Source organism: Orcinus orca, chromosome 11, assembly GCF_937001465.1.
Source record: "Orcinus orca chromosome 11, mOrcOrc1.1, whole genome shotgun sequence".
NCBI lineage: Eukaryota > Metazoa > Chordata > Mammalia > Artiodactyla > Delphinidae > Orcinus > Orcinus orca.
In genome coordinates, this window is record NC_064569.1 from 93,824,707 (window position 1) to 93,840,695 (window position 15,989).

Below are 15,989 nucleotides of genomic sequence, written 5' to 3' on the forward strand. Positions count from 1 at the left end.
TGAATCCTCCCTCCGGCCTCCGAGGGCTGTCGTGGTGCTGGGAAGAGACCGAGCCAGGATCCAGCCGTAGTCAACACGCGGGTCACCGCAGCAGACCCAGGAGGCCTGGGCAGAATGACTCTGGTGGTCCCACACGACCGAGGCACAGCAGCTTGTGACGAGCCGGTAGGTAGACTAGGGCTAAAATGCCACGCGTCTTGAACGCCACACCAAGGTGCCTGGTGCGTAGGAGGTGCTCAGTACATGTTTCCATTATATGAATGAATGAACGTGCAGCGGGGAGCCATGGGAAGCTCTTGAGCAGGGGAGGGCCCTGACTTTGATGGGATGTATCTGTGCAGTGCTTAGCTTAGTGGCTGGCCCTGAGGAAGCAAGAGGGACTGGTGTCTCCACGGGCCTTCGTGTAGCCGTGCTGGGGAGTTCACAGGCCCTGGCCTGATGGAAACGGTGTGGCTGTGTCAGTGTGGAGATGTGTTCATGGGCACTGGTGTGTGAATGGGAGCTGCTGCCCCCTTCTGCTTGGGCTCCCTGCCTATAAAACAGGGGTGAGGACGTCCTGGTGGCACACTGGTTAAGAATCCGCCTGCCAACGCAGGGGACACGGGTTCGAGCCCTGGTCCGGGAAGATCCCACATGCCGCAGAGTAGCTAAGCCCGTGTGCCACAACTACTGAAGCCCGCGTGCCTAGAGCTCGTGCTCCGCAACAAGAGAAGCCACCGCAATGAGAAGCCCAGGAAGAGCCCACATGCCGTGGAGCAACTAAGCCCGCGAGCCACAACTACTGAAGCCCGCGCGCGGAGCTCGTGCCCCACAAGAGAAGCCACCGCAATGAGAAGCCCGCGCACCCCAACGAAGAGTAGCCCCCGCTCGCCACAACTAGAGAAATCCGCGCACAGCAATGAAGACCCAATGCAGCCAAAAATAAATAAATAAATAAATAATGGGTGATAAAAATAAACAAATAAATAAATTTATTAAAAATAATAATAATAACAGGGGTGATAATAATGCTCCTTTCCTGTCGGGGGGTACTTCGAGAGTGGACGAGGCACATCCTTGCCCGGCCCGGTGCCCGGAGGGTGGGTAATCTTCACCTCAGGACCATTGCCTGGGTCCCTGTGTGGTGCCCCAGGCTGGGCAACCAGGCTCTGAGGAGTGGCTGCCATGGGGTGGGGACCCCCTGGAGGAGCCCACGGGGGACGAGGTGATGGCCAGTGAGGATGGGGAAGTCGGCGAGTCGGCTGTCTTTAGCTCCTTCCCTCACGGCCCTTTTCCTCCGCCTGGCGGCGTGGGGCGGGGGCAGGCGCAGGCAGCGGCCGGGAGGGGCTACTTCTCCATAGTCACATGAGGCCCGGTGGCCCAGAGGCCAGCTGCGGGGCTGGGACAGGAGGAGGTGGGGCCGGCTGTGGTACCTGGCTCCCCCACCCCGACCTGTCCCCTGGTGCCCCCATCTCTCAAGCAAGCAGGGGCCCAGGGTGTGCGCCTACAAGAGGCGGCGGGCGAAGGAACATTGGTGCCGCGGTGGCTGCTGGGATGAGGTGTCCCTCCTGCTCCTCATTGGGAGCCTCCAGGCCCCAACTCGGTGGGGAAGTGCGGTGCAGTGGTTAGCGCTGAGCTGCTGGTGCCTGGATTTGACTCTCTGCTTCAGCACTCCTGAGTGAGAGGCCGTTGCTTGGTCTCTCCATGCCTCTGTGTCCTCATTGTGCAAACAGGAGTGTCAGCAGGAACCTGGACTCACGACTCACAGGGCTGTCATGACCACTCAGTGAGACACAGCACCTAAGATGCCTGGCAGAGTATATTCTAGCTCTCTGACCTGGGAGGATTCTCTGAATCTCTCTGGGCCCCCATTTTCCCCATCTGTGAAATGGGAATAGTGATTGCAAGGATTAAATAAGATGGCTTTGAAAGGGTCCAACACAATGCTTGGCACAAAGTAGGTACTCAACAAATAAGCACCCTTGGGGACTTTCCTGGCAGTCCTGTGGTTAAGACTCCATACTTGCACTGCAGGGGGCATGGGTTCAATCCCTGGTCGGCGAGCTAAGATCGCGCACGCTGCACACACGGCCGAAGAAACCAAGACCAAATAAGCACCCGACTCTCTCCCTTGAGCCAAAATATCCTTTCCCGGCCCCTAGTACCATAGGTTCAGGGTGAAGTAACGCCCGGGCTCAACTCCCAGCCCTGCCAGTTATCACTGTGTGCCCTTGGGCAAGTGGCTCACTCTCTCTGAGCCTCAGTTTCTTGTTTATAAAATGGGGTAATAGTAGAAGCTGCCTCAAGGGGTGATCCTGAGTATTGAGTTTATATATATAAAGTACTTAGGACAGTACCCAATAGGTATAAGGTATTCACAATTACTACTACCTGTCAGCCTGGGCACCACCCTCCAGAGGCATTCAAAGTCAACATGAGCGCTTGTTATCAAGGGCCAGGGGCAGGTGAAGTTGGGCCCTGGGCAGCGTTGTGAGTCCAGGGGGCCGATGGATGCCAAGGACACAGGTCATTCAGACATTTAATAGTTCTGATGTATTAATAGGTCCTGGAAGTTTCCTGGATGCCACCTCTCTCATTCCTGGGCTCATGGATGTTGCTTTCTTGCCTCCAAGAGTTCGGGTCAGGCCCCTCTCCTCTCAGGGGTCCAGACCTGGCTTCAGAGCCTCTGCTGAAAGGACAGGGAGAGCTATTTGGGCTCCTGGGAGCAGCTCAGGAGTCCGGACCCCAGGAGGCACACGATACTTGGGAGGTCGGCAGGTCCCGAGCGCCAGCCTGAGTGCCAGAACGTCGCATGCAGGGCAGGGGCACCACAGAAGCTTCAGACAAGTAGCTTCCTGCCAAGAGCTGATGGGAGGAGGGTGAGGCCGCCGGAAGCCAGGGCTGGGCCCCCCCGCCGGGGTGGGGGGACAGGGCTGGAGGCTTTGGGGGATGAGGACTGAGGGGCAAACACGCAGCCCCCACTGGCAAGGCTGTCAGTGAGGATCGGGGGCGAGCACTTTGGGGTGAGCCCTCGAGGTGGCAGCAGGCTGTCCACCCCTCCATCCCCCAAGGCCATCCCAGGTAAGCTCCTCGAAGTCACTGGCTCTGCCTTTTACGGCAATGGTGGCTCCTGCCGCCTCCCTGTTCCCACGTGCTCAGAAATTCCCAGCAGGTTTGTTTTTTTTTCCAGGAGGAATGTAATGAGGCTCCTTGTTCTGTCACCACAGGATCCCAGAGAGGTCTGTCTGGGGATTCTGGTGACAGGAAGCACACACCGCCATGCACTTGGAGATGCACTCTCTGTGACACACACAAACAAGGTCTACAGGAGGCCCAGACCGCTGCCCAGCCCACCACAGGCCCACGGAAATGCCTGGGGACCCCCTCATGGGACACCCAGACGTACACAAGAACGGGCGACTCCCAGAGACCCTGGGAACAACATTTACTGAGCACCTACTATATGCCAGGTCCTGGCTATGGAGGCGGGGCTGGGGGCAGAGCCGGTCCCACCTTCGTGGAACTCACTCAGCTGCCTCCCTCGGGAGTTCAGATCTGAGCCCCAAAGCCTCGTTCCCACCTCAGGGCCTTTGTGCCTACTGTTCCCTCCGCGTGGGGTGTTCTCCCCTTAGAGCTCCACCAGGCTGGATCCTTTACACCCTCAGGTCTCAGAAAGGACTCCTCTGCACCATCACTCGGCATCCCAATGTCCTGTCTTATTTCTTCACAGCATCCATCACTTTTTTTCTAAGTGCATTTAGGGGAATTCCCTGGCGGTCCAGTGGTTAGGACTCCGTGCTTTCACCGCCGTGGACCCGGGTTCAATCCCTGGTCAGGGAACCAATATCCCGCAAGCCATGCAGCGTGGGCAAAAAAAAATCTTTTTTTTTTTTTAAGTAAAAAATAAAGTGCATTTACTATGAAAGTAACTTTCTCAATGTCCATAATACAGATGCACTTTCACAATCCAATATGCAACTCAAAAAGCTTTACAGCCCCAAACTTATATTTACTAAGTTTCCAATTTGAATGAAGTCTAAAATATACAAATCAGGGCCCTGACCATACAAAAGGATAATATTCAAAGAAAGCTCAGTTCAGAATCATTGTTTTTGGATCCACAGCAACTTTTGTAGTAACTAGACTTAACAGTAATGTAATTCTAATGAAGAAAGTTAAATCAGGGATCTCTAAATTCTGACCCACATCTATCACCAATGACTCAGATGTTTCTTTCTAATGAATTAACCATTTCACACATAAAGTTCTGAAATGGCCAACAGACCACAGGAACTTTACGCTCCTGCTTAAAACCAAAAGCTTCAGCAAACTGCTGGCCTTAATTCAGGGCGAAAGCGTTATCATTTGTATTACCCAAATATTATCTTAGCAGACAAATGCTTTCTTTCTTACTTTAGGCCACAGGGCATGTGGGATCTTCAGGGATCGAACCCACACCCCCTACAATGGAAGAGCAGTCTTAACCACTGGACCGCCAGGGAAGTCCCTCATCACTTCTGAAACTGTCTTGTTTGCCTGTGTCTCCTGTCTGCCCTCCCCAACTAGAATAAAAGCTCCTTGAGAGATAGCACCTGGAGGAGTGCTCTGTCCACCGCGGGCGCTCAGGTTTCTTGAGAATGAAGCTGATCCCACACACGTGGCTGAGCTTCCCGCTGCCCCTGGAAGCCCAATTACTCGTCCTGACCAGTTCCAGGCGTTCTGTGCACGCGCTGGGGCTGTCTTCCACACTGGGTCCCATAACCACCACCTCTGAGGTGGCCAGTCACCACCCAGATGAGGCTGAGGCTCAGATCTGTGGCCTTGGGTGTGCCTCAAAGCACTCACTGGCCAGGGGCAGGGCGGAAACGAGGATGGGGACGCGGGGATGGTCAACAGATAAGGGCTCAGCCCTTGTCAAGCAAGCCTGCCCCTGAAAAGGCTCTTTGCGCACATGTCACATGTGTGGGGACGTGAGCGTGTGCTCTACCTGTGCTGTTGGAGGCACATGTGCACACCCTCAGCCTGTTCTCTGGACCCACGTCCCGAGTCATCCTGGCCATACCTACAACTGGGCCGAGTCCTGAAAGGGAGTGAGGCCCAGCCACGACGGCTCAGACCAGCAAAGCCTTTCGTACCTGGGCTGGGCGGGCAGCTGGGCTCCAGGGCTGGCCTAAGGGTCTGGGGAGGCCCACAGGCTAAGAGGCCAAGAGCAACCGGGATGAGTGAGGGGACGCTGTGGGGCCACTGCCCAGCTCAGCACCCTCCCCAGGATGTGACTGAAGTTCCCCAGTGAATAGAACCCAAGACCAGGAGCCCAGCTCCCACGCCTGGCTCTGCTGCAGGTGCCTGGTGGCCTTGAGGCAGGTCCTGACCCCCTCTGGCTGTGGGCTTGACTGCCAGGATTATGGGGCATCTGAAGAGACCCCGGTTGGGGAAGAGATTCTGCGCTCCCCGCAAAGCCCAGAGGTCCTCCTGCAGGGCTGCCCCAACTGGGTGCTACCCACTCTCGCCCCCTGGTGGCTCCAGCCTGAAATGCAGCTCTGGTCAGTCTAGGCCTGGATCCTGAGCCGACGGGTGCTGCATGGGGTGGCAAATTGGCCCAGAAGTTGGCTTTGAGGCCCACTGCCCCACACAGAGGTCAGAAGGGACTCCAGAGAAGTGGGCAGACAGACGTTGGGGAGGGGTCCCACGCCAAGGGCTCTTGCTCAGCCCCTCCAGACCTCAGCCAGCCTCTGCCTCAGGGCCCACATGTAATTCCTGCAACCTCCCCTGTGCCTTGACTGGACATTTTAGGGCCTCACGCGAGTCATGGGGATACCATGCTCATTGGGAACCAGAGGTTCAACTCGGCCACCTCCAGTCATCTTGAGACAGCACCAAGTATGGGACCTCCATCTAACCCCAGCTATCACTACCCCTTTTGAAGAGGAAACTAAGGCTCAGAAGACGCCAGAACCCAAGTGATTAGTGGGCAACCAGCTGTCTGCCAGAAGACCGGGCAGGGCCGTCGGCGCTGCTGCAGCTGTGCTCTCTGCCCTCCACGTAGGTGGGGCTGAGGCACACACACCACACAGGCAGATGTGACGTGGGGAGCAGCTGCGGCCGGAAGGGGAATAAGCGGGGGCATTTTGTACACCTGGAATGCCAGGGGCTGGACTGGGGTTCAGTCACCCCACCAAAGGGTGGGCCAGACACCACAGGACTGGGTGCTGGGCTCTAGCAGCCAAGCTCTTACCAGCCTACGTGATGCAGGTGCACAACATGGTCGGCACGGGACCGGGGGCTGAGCCAAGTTACCAACGCAGACCTAGACCAGAATGGAAATTGGGGTTCAATGACCTCACCCAGCCAGGTGAGTCTGGTCAAGGCACTCGACCTCTGCTGGTCCACATTCTCCCGTTTTAATGAAGTCCTGGTTAATCACCAGGGCTTTCCTCAGAGCAAACATTCCAGTGTTTTCCCGAGTCCCAGGTGCCATCCAGGGCTTCGACAGGACACCCTCTCCCATGGCCAGAACTCTGCCGCTGGCTACAGAAGAACCTCCACAAGCCCTAACTGGAACCCCTCCTGCATGGACTAGTGACTAAATTAGGTACCTGTACACTCAGCAGAGAGCCAGGTCCTGCCCTGCCCTGCCCTGCCTGCCCTGCCCATGGGCAACAGCAACACCAGATCCTTCCTCACTGCCCCCTTCCAAGCTGCACAGACACAACTTCTACAGCAGAGCCCCAGCTCCCTCGCCCTGTGACAAACATTTCACACAGAGCTCACTCCCCAGGCTGGCCGTACAGTGCAGGGCAGACCAGGCTGGCTGGCTCTCGCCCCCCGCCTCACCTAGTCTGCTCCAAGCATGGGGCCCGGCAAGTGGCAGGGGAAAGAGGCAACCAAAGAGGTTGGGGGGACAGCACGCCCCTGGGAGCATGAGGGCCAAGGGAGGCAGCCAGGACCGGGAAGGTGAAGTACAGGCAGACGGATGTCACTGGAAAATAACTTTATTGAGATTCTACCAGCCGTATAATCTGTTCTGACGTTAGGCCCCTTCTTCCTTTGCAATTCGGTCCTTCTTAAGTGGTCCCTGTGGAGAGAAATGCAGCAGGCAAGGTTAGAGATAGAAGGCAGTTAAGAATAACCGCCAACCGCAGTGCCATCCGATTCTGGGCTGGTCTCCACAGCCTGGGGCACACGCAGGCACAAGGTGGCCCCCCCTGCATCAGCACCAGATGGGCAGGCTGACAGGAGACAGCAGCTGAAAGCCACCCCCACCCCAGCCTGAGGGCAGAGAGGTAGGTGCTCACCATGAACGCTTTCTTCTCCTCCACAGTCTGGAAGCGGCCATGGCCAAACTTGGAGGTGGTGTCAATAAACTTGAGGTCGATCTTCTCCAGGGCCCGCCGTTTGGTCTGCACCAGCAAGGACTGTGGACCAAGAGCGCAAGGGTACAGAGCCACGCCTTTCTCTGTACCATCTTTGTTCACAGGTCCCTCATCTTAAGAGGGCAGAGGTCAACTCCATCTAAATCAGTCCTGGAATCAGGACACCCACCCACCCCAAACACCACCATCCAGCCACTACCAAGGGGCTTCCTCCTGCCACCAGGCGGATGAGAATACAATTAAGAACAGAAGCAAACAGCCGGGCCAGGCCAGACACGGAATTCCCTCCTCCCAGGCCTTCAAAGTCAGGAGTAGCATCCCTCCCCCCCTTCCCTCCCAACCCCCAAACAGAGCTCAACACCCCCTCCTCCAGCCTCACCTTGCGAAGGGTGAGCACTCGCTTCTTGGTTCCCACCACGCAGCCTTTGAGCATGACAAAGTCATTGGTCACTTCACCGTAGTGGACAAAGCCACCCTGGGACGGAGCAAGGCCATCAAAGGTCAGCACAGATCAAGTATGGGGCTGGAGACAGGTCTGACCGCGCACACGACACCCCCCGCCCCCGCAGGTCCTGGTGGTCCCACCACCTGACCAGAGCTGTTCTCAGAAGGAAGGCAGCGAGGAATACTTCCGCAGTCTGACTCGGGCGCCGCACCCAGCGCTCATTCCAGGGCATCATCACTGAACAGCTGGGCCTGCCACCCCACTCCTCACGAGCCAGTCTCCCCCCCACCAATGACAAAGGGTGCAGACAGCTGGATGCTGTACAGGGGTCCAGTTAACTGGCTGTAAAAATGGCCCCAGCCCCATAGGGGAGGGCTGGAACCGGAAATGCACCCCCAGACCAGATACCTGAGGCTTTGCACGGACAGCTCCCATTACTCACCAGAGGATTGATGCTCTTGTCAGACAGATCGTAATCAGTAGAGGCATTGTTCTTGATCAGTTTGCCATCCTTGATGAGGTAGCCCTGGCCGATCTTGTAGATCTGAAGGAGGAAATGAGCATAAATACTTGAGAACAAGAAAACTGGTCGGAGAGACAGCTCAGAGGCCTCTGGAGCTGGCTGGACGCAAGGACAGCCATTAGGGACAAATGATCCATCTTGGGGGTGGGCTAGCCTACAAAGGGCTCTGGGAAAGCAGCTATGACCTCGGCCCTAGTGAGGGGGCGTCCCAGGCTTTGAGCAAAGAAAAGGTGGCTGGGCCTGAACTGAAAACAATGCCATCCAGTGAGACAATGGATGAGGCTTCTCCAAACACTATGGAACAGGAGAGGGGAGACAAAGCTCACGTCCTCAGCCCCGCCAAGGGTCAGCTGCACCAGAACCACATTCAAGGACGGCACTTTACTATCACGACACCCGAGAGTCAGAACTGTGCCACCAGACACGAGCAACTAAGTCCACGGGGTGCTCCGCCACAAATGGACTGGTGAGTGACGGGGACTGGAAACCCCAATTCCCAATATTGGGACCACCCTGCCCCTCCTAGGGTTAAAGTCTCCACAGGACCCCCTTGGGCACCTCACCTTCTTGTTGATCTCGGTGCGGTGATGGTAGCCTTTCTGCCCGGCCCGAGCCACAGAGAAGGCCACCCGTGCGGGGTGCCACGCCCCAATACAGGCAACCTTTCGCAGCCCTCGGTGGGTCTTACGGGGCAGCTTCTTGGTGTGCCAACGGCTGGTGACCCCTGGAATAGACACATGCTATTACTGGGGTGCCTGGCACCCATGCCATTGGCCCTTTCTTGCTATGAATGCCCAACTTGAGTTTGTGGTACTCTGTCCACAGAACATGCAATGCAACATGATTGCCATGTCCTCTCCCTTCTTCTATCTCCATGCAAGCTTGAATACCAGCTGAGACACAACCCTTGAGTTATAATCAGCAAAGAACAGGCCTTGGAAAATCAGCCCTACTAGCACGTGATCATGCTCATTTGAGAGCATTCAGGAAGCCTCCCAGCGCGTTTTGCAGTGTGCTCAAAGCGTATGTATGTCATGCCCGGTCCCACATGCTACCCCAGCCACCTGACCACAGCACTGTCCTCAGAAGGAAGGCAGCAAGGAATACTTCCGCAGTCTGACTCGGGCGCTGTGCCAGCGCTCATTCCAGGGCCTCATCACAGAACAGCTGGGCCTGACACCCCTCTCCCAGGTTAGCCACAGCAATGTGGGCCACTGCGAAGCTCACCTTTGTAGCCTTTGCCCTTGGTCACTCCAATGACATCAATCATCTCATCCTGCCCAAACACCTGGTTCACAGGGACCTGCTGCTCTAGCCTCTCTCGGGCCCAGTCCAGTTTTTCAGCCACCGTGCCTCCGTTCACCTGGATCTCCATGAGGTGGGCCTTCTTCTGGCGTAGAGGAAGCAGGCGCATCTAAAAGGAACAGATGCTTCAAGGTGAGAGGAACTCAGGCTGGGCACGACAGGCAACAGTTTTGCTTTCCAGTGTTACGACTCCCCACTGGGTACCATTCCCCTTTCAATTCTGGTGCCTGAATCAGGTCAGAATAAACTGATCCTTGACAGACACACCAGGCCCACCTTAAGACAGGCTGATTTAACCAGATCCTGGGACCAACCAGCCCAATGTCCCTGCTCACTGTCCTTTTGGCCAGTTCCCTTGGGGTACCTGCCCTGGTTTACCCTGGCCATCTACCTTGCTCTGTCAACTATCAGTAAGCCACTTATTTTGAGAGCAGGAGAACACTGTGAGAGTACAAGCTGTGATTAGGGAATGAATCTAAACAGACTTTAGAGCTGTCCAGTGTTATCCTACTGACCCGTCTTCAGTAATGGACACACACCACAAATCTATGGTAATCTGGTCGCCACTAACCACACAGGACTACTGATCACTTAGAATCGTGGGTATACACCCAGGATAATCGCCCAGACTGACAACAAAGGCGGCACCCATTCCTACCTAGACAACCAAGAGCTAATTCAGCTCACATGTCAGGTCTGAAGTGCAAACAGCCAGCATCTCAACACTATTTTCAGTTAGGGGCTAGACAACGTTAGTTATGACTCACCGGTTCCTTCAACCAGTTCTTCTAAAATGGGATGTGGTTTTCCCTAATTAAGAACCATCGGGGACACAGTGCCCTCTGCTGGCAACAAAAAAACCAACCCTATGTGAGGAGACCTGGATGCCTTCTCAAGCAGACAACTGTCCTTAACATGGCCCCAGGAACCCAGGCCTCAAGGCAGGGCACTGGCTGGACTGTGTTGCTTTTAACAACCCCTTCCTCCTCCAGGAAATAAGTATAAGAACCTCAAAGTCTTACCATCCCTAAAATCCCGAGGCTTGACACAAAACCAGTGTGAGCTGAGGATCAACTCAGAAGGTAACCGAGCCCCCCAAAGGCCACAGGTGGTCATGTAGGTCATCACCTCCATTGACAATAAGCAGTGGGCGCTCACCTGGGTGTGGGCAATGACACGGATGACCTGGCAGTACTTCTTCATGCTGCTGAAGTCCCTATCCAGCTGCTTCTTGCCGTCTACATCCTGCCACTTCTTGCAGTATTTGGTGAAGGCCTTCTTCTTAGATTTATGCCTTCAGGAGCAGAGCAGAGTTGGGGAGGGGGCCAGGTGCCAGCCTTCATCACCCTCCAAGGGGTGAGCGGAAGACACGGGCACCGTGTGGGGACAGGGCTCATTGCCGGCTTCTAAGGAGCCTTTTCCACCGGCAAGCGGAGCCTGGATGGAGCTCATCGGGCAGAGCCGAGCGGAGCTGGGCAGAAGTCCACAAGATTAATGATGCAAGTCACATACATTCAGACACACAAGTTCCTGCTCCAGGTTATCCATTAACCAGACCACACACCGGGGGTGGTGGGGTCTGGGGGCATTACTGCTATCCCTCAGCTTCTAAGTAGACTCAACACTTGCCAGCAACTCAGGAAATACTGAACTGACTCCAGGTAGCACCCACTAAGGTGAGCACTGAAGGAAATGTCTCAAGATGCTGCTCCCAGCGCAGCAAAGAATTGCTCTGCTCTGTCCTGCAAAACCTGACACCAGAGCAGCTCCCCCCGCCCCGGCTACGGAGCTGAGGTCCTGGCCCTCCTGGCCAGCCTAACCCAGGGCGAGGGCGGCATCGGCTCCCTTACCAGTTCTTATAGAAGCGCCTTTTGCATTCATCACTGATATGCTCAGCAAAGATGGTCTTAAAGGTCCGGAGGCCTCGAGGTGTTTCCACGTAGCCCACAATGCCCACAATGACCATGGGCGGCGTCTCCACGATGGTCACAGCCTCCACAACTTCCTTCTTGTTCACCTCTGCAGATGAAGCAGGCAGTTAGACCTGAGCGGGCTGCCTCAAGTACCCGGCAGGAGGGCTGTCTTTTGGGAAAATGTCGCGTACCCTTCCAGGCCAGCAAAGCAAGTTGCTTCAGATGACAGGAAGGTTTGTGGGCAAGTCTGCACGCAGCCCAAACTCCCTCACTGCTGAATGCTCAGTGTGTGTGTATTGACCTTTTCAGCACAAAACTATCTGGACCCTATGCAGCCAAGTAACAGCCTGGTTTCGGTGCTGGTTTATCATAACCATCTCCAGAGACAAACTCCTTATTACCTAGAAGATACAAGAGCACTAAGTATAGTGAGGTAGTAATTCCTCAGCATAGACCATTTTAACTGTCTATTTACTGTGTTTCAATCACCAGCACCGTGTTCTACTTAGCGCCTTTTCTACTTCGAACTTCACAACCCAGGAACATGGGTAGTATTCAGGCGTTCAGGTGAGGCTCACAGTTCAGGGCTGCCACTAAAATGTGAGTGGAGTCTCTGTTTAACCCTCAGTGGTTGCCACCTCCCATGTTAGCATACTTCTCTGTGCTGCAGCTCTTGACAAATTTCCCCATCACACTCCCCTACACCATTACATCCCTCTGCCTAAATCAAGCACTGCCAGCCACCTGAACCCGGGAAGCATTAATCAATCCTAAAATATATTTCCATTGTGATATCTAGAGGTTCTGTTGATCTCTCCAAAGCCTGCTCTCCTGAGAGCTTGGCCCCATCTAGTCAGTTCCTACCAACTCCTACCCTCCCATCAGCTAGGAAGGTGCAGCATGTACTTACTGGACCCTGGCCTATCGACCTCCCTCACAATGTGGGTCATGCCAGCCTTGTAGCCGAGGAAGGCTGTGAGGTGCACGGGCTTGCAAGAGTCATCCTTGGGGAAGCTCTTCACCTTCCCGCGGTGCCGGCTGCTGCGCTTCCGAGGCAGAAAGCCCAGGGACCCATGCCTGGGAGCGGAGAACTTCCTGTGAGACTAGGAGAAAATGATCGATCAACGTTAGCACCTTCTAAGTAGCTCACGCCTCTGCATCCCCAGAGGCCTAGGTTCTAAGATCCCCAGCAATGCTGGATCCACACCAGGAACCCAGGTAACAGGCTTCTGCGCTGGATTTACTTTTTTCGGGATCACACATCTAAAGGGCATTATTCAGCCAAATGAGTTAAACATGTATCTCAAACCCTCACCCTATAAGTTAAAGAACATGAACCACCCACCTTTTCCTCTAAAGAGGACAAAGGCACACCAGGTAATGGCATTAAAAATCGCTTAACAAGCAGCCTTATGTGCGAGTCAGTTAAGATTCTGACCACGCATGTATATACAATGGAATGTTACTCAGCCATAAGGAACGAAACTGAGTTATTTGTAATGAGGTGAATGGACCTAGAGTCTGTCATACAGAATGAAGTCAGAAAAAGAAAAATACCGTATGCCAACGCACGTATATGGAATCTGAAAAGACAGTACTGATGAATCTAGTGGCAGGGCAGGAATAAAGACGCAGACGTAGAGAACGGACTTGACGACACGGGGGTGGGGAGAAGCTGGGACGAAGCGAGAGTAGCATGGACATATACACACTACCAAATGTAAAATGGATGGCTGGTGGGAAGCTGCTGCATAGCACGGGGAGCTCAGCTTGGTGCTGTGTGACGACCTAGGATGGGATAGGGAGGGCGGGAGGGAGACGCAAGAGGGAGGGGATATGCGGATATATGTATACGTATAGCTGATTCACGTTGTCGTGCAGCAGAAACACAACATTGTAAAGCAACTGTACTCCAATAAACATTCTGTCCACAATAGGGACTCCTGGTCAAACGGCTGGGTGGCAGGTAATGGTAGTAAAGGTTCCTCATGCTCCCAACGGGAGCTAACTGGCAAGTGGAGGCCACTAGAACTCGACAGAACCAAATCAGAACATGACAATCAGCACACAAGTCTCTGTCCGCCCGTCAATAAGCTCATCATCTCTGGTTTCTGATAACTCTAGAGGCCCATGGAGTTGTACCAACCGTCCCGGACGTTTCAGAATGAGGATTCAACAACCCATACACAAGCCTCCCCTGCCGCCTGCGGCCTGGATTTCTGCACCTCCCACTTTCACAACAGTGCCAAACGCTCCCACCCAAGGTCCTCCTGGCGAAAGTGCTCATGACTCGGATCTCGAATGCTAAGGCCGAGATCTAGGAATAATCCATGGCTTGGAGATTGTCGGGCCTGGGCCCCCCAACCCAGCTCCCGTGGCAAGGCCTCTCGCCAGCCGACCGGCAGGCCCAAAGCCAACCTCAGGCCTCGGACATTTTCAGAAAATACACCTGACTGCGGATTCTGCTGAGTGCCCCATGCCCCTAGAGCAGAACTCCGGCACCGGGTGAGGCGAGATGGCGGGGATGTGCCGCGGATTCACTCATGCCGCCGCGACAGACAAGTAGAAGTCCGCCATAATGTCCCTTACCATCCTGCCGTCGGATGCTGCCGGTAGAGATCGTTCGACTCTCGGCGCGCGATATATAAATTCCAGTCTGGCTCCGCCCCTTCCGGCGTGCGAGCGCGCGCCCGCGGCAGACGTCGGGTCGGGGGGCGGGTACTGAGTGCCGTTTCCACGCACGCTCGTCCTCTCCTTGCTTACGTTCCGACCGGGACGTCAGTTTCGTAGGCGGGACTTAGAGGCTCTACGGCGAGCGGCTGAGTTCAAACTTAGTGAAAAGCCTCGGACTCGCCGGCAGAGAGTTGTCCTGAGGCGTTGGGCAGCAGCCAAATTTGATGAAACGGCTGTTACGGTGAAGGAGAATGGCTACGTCGGTTCTTTTCATATGAAATCCAGGTTTCATATGAAACCTCTGGAATTGAGTAACCCTGTTGGGGCTTCAGTTCCAAGGCGCTTTCCCACGTGGTATCCCGCTTCCGTCCCACACAGCGTTGTTGCCATTTTGCAGGCACATAGAAGTGGGACGAGTCGCACCGCTTCCACCCGCTCGAAGTTGGAGAGGAAAGACGGGAACCCTGGTTTCCTGGCTCCCAACCCAGAGCCGCTTCCCGGTACCAGCTTGTCTTTAATGCTTCCTGATTTCGGGCCCCCCTCCCTCAAGCCCCATCTCGGCTATTCCTCCGAGAATCTGGCTGTGGGGGCCCGTGCTTGGTTCTGAAGATCTTAGGCGACGGAACCACCTCACCGTCTAGGGTCATGGGTCCAGCTGCCCGGCCTCACGGACCCTGGCCCTCCCTGCTTCCCAGACTCTGCATGAATCGCCCTTGCTGATGTCTGCTTGGGCTCGGGGTCACCTAGGTCCTAGGCGGCTCCTAGCGGCTCTCCCTGCCGCCAGGCTTGCCCCTCCAAATCTTTCTAAGAATCAAATCCCTTTTTGTTACTTCCCATGACCCTGCCCACGCCCACCCCCAACCCTTGTTATTTCCCGTGGATTAAGCCTTAACTTCTGAGCCTGCCAGCCAAGAAGCTGCCCTAAGTAGCTACTCCAGCCTCTTCGCTGCAAGCGAATACACACACTTTTTCATAGATCACCACCTTCCACTTCCATCCTACCCCGTCCTGTTCTTGGATTCTGGGACTGACCATTGCTCACACCATTGTTAAAAAACATTCTCTCGGGCTTCCCTGGTGGCGCAGTGGTTGAGAGTCCTCCTGCCAATGCAGGGGACGCGGGTTCGTGCCCTGGTCCGGGAAGATCCCACATGCCGCGGATCGGCTGGGCCCGTGGGCCATGGCGGCTGAGCCTGCACGTCCGGAGCCTGTGCTCCGCAACGGGAGAGGCCACAACAGTGAGAGGCCCGCGTACCGCAAAAAAACAGAACAAACAAACAAACAAAAAAACATTCTCTCATGTAACCCTCGCGCCATCCCCCAGTGGCAGTTCTGACAATCCTCAGCCCCTTACTGGAAACCTTTGGGGCCAGATATGTATCCAAATTCAGCATTCTTCATGTTTTAGATAATACCGTGCAATATGGTGCACATACTATATATTATGTAATCATCCCTAAGCTGTTGAATGAAACACGTTAATTCTGCTAAGAAACGTGAATATTCACATGGAGTGGGATAAGTATAAATAGCCTCACAGTTAAAGGCTAACTTAGCTACCTAAAAAATTCAGGTTAGGGCTTCCCTGGTGGCGCAGTGGTTGAGAGTCCGCCTCCCGATGCAGGGAACACAGGTTCGTGCCGCGGTCCGGGAAGATGCCACATGCCGCGGAGCGGCTGGGGCCGTGAGCCATGGCCGCTGAGCCTGCGCGTCCGGAGCCTGTGCTCCGCAACGGGAGAGGCCCGAGTACCGCAAAAAAAAAAAAAAAAAAAAAAAAA

General features: G+C 55.0%; 1 protein-coding gene and 5 non-coding genes across 6 annotated transcripts; all 6 read right to left on the reverse strand.

Moving 5' to 3' along the window:
- Positions 1-4,203: 4,203 nt before the first annotated feature.
- LOC117196504 (small nucleolar RNA SNORA2/SNORA34 family) lies at positions 4,204-4,333 on the reverse strand. The gene has a single exon (XR_004476736.2). It is a non-coding gene; the product is annotated as a small nucleolar RNA SNORA2/SNORA34 family (small nucleolar RNA).
- Positions 4,334-6,953: 2,620 nt separating this feature from the next.
- Positions 6,954-14,244, reverse strand: RPL3 (ribosomal protein L3). Its single transcript, XM_004279497.4, has 10 exons — positions 14,128-14,244; positions 12,449-12,641; positions 11,476-11,644; positions 10,784-10,919; positions 9,548-9,734; positions 8,884-9,044; positions 8,240-8,341; positions 7,732-7,827; positions 7,275-7,394; positions 6,954-7,054 (listed from the first exon to the last, which is right to left on the reverse strand). Exons 1-10 carry the CDS (start codon positions 14,128-14,130, stop codon positions 7,010-7,012), a joined length of 1,212 nt encoding a protein of 403 aa, XP_004279545.1. The 5' UTR covers positions 14,131-14,244; the 3' UTR covers positions 6,954-7,009.
- Positions 7,950-8,043, reverse strand: LOC117196506 (small nucleolar RNA U83B). Its single transcript, XR_004476738.1, has one exon. It is a non-coding gene; the product is annotated as a small nucleolar RNA U83B (small nucleolar RNA).
- LOC117196507 (small nucleolar RNA U83B) lies at positions 9,396-9,488 on the reverse strand. The gene has a single exon (XR_004476739.1). It is a non-coding gene; the product is annotated as a small nucleolar RNA U83B (small nucleolar RNA).
- On the reverse strand, positions 10,920-10,974 carry LOC117196510 (small nucleolar RNA U82P). Its single transcript, XR_004476741.1, has one exon. It is a non-coding gene; the product is annotated as a small nucleolar RNA U82P (small nucleolar RNA).
- LOC117196503 (small nucleolar RNA SNORD43) lies at positions 13,581-13,645 on the reverse strand. The gene has a single exon (XR_004476735.1). It is a non-coding gene; the product is annotated as a small nucleolar RNA SNORD43 (small nucleolar RNA).
- Positions 14,245-15,989: the final 1,745 nt, after the last annotated feature.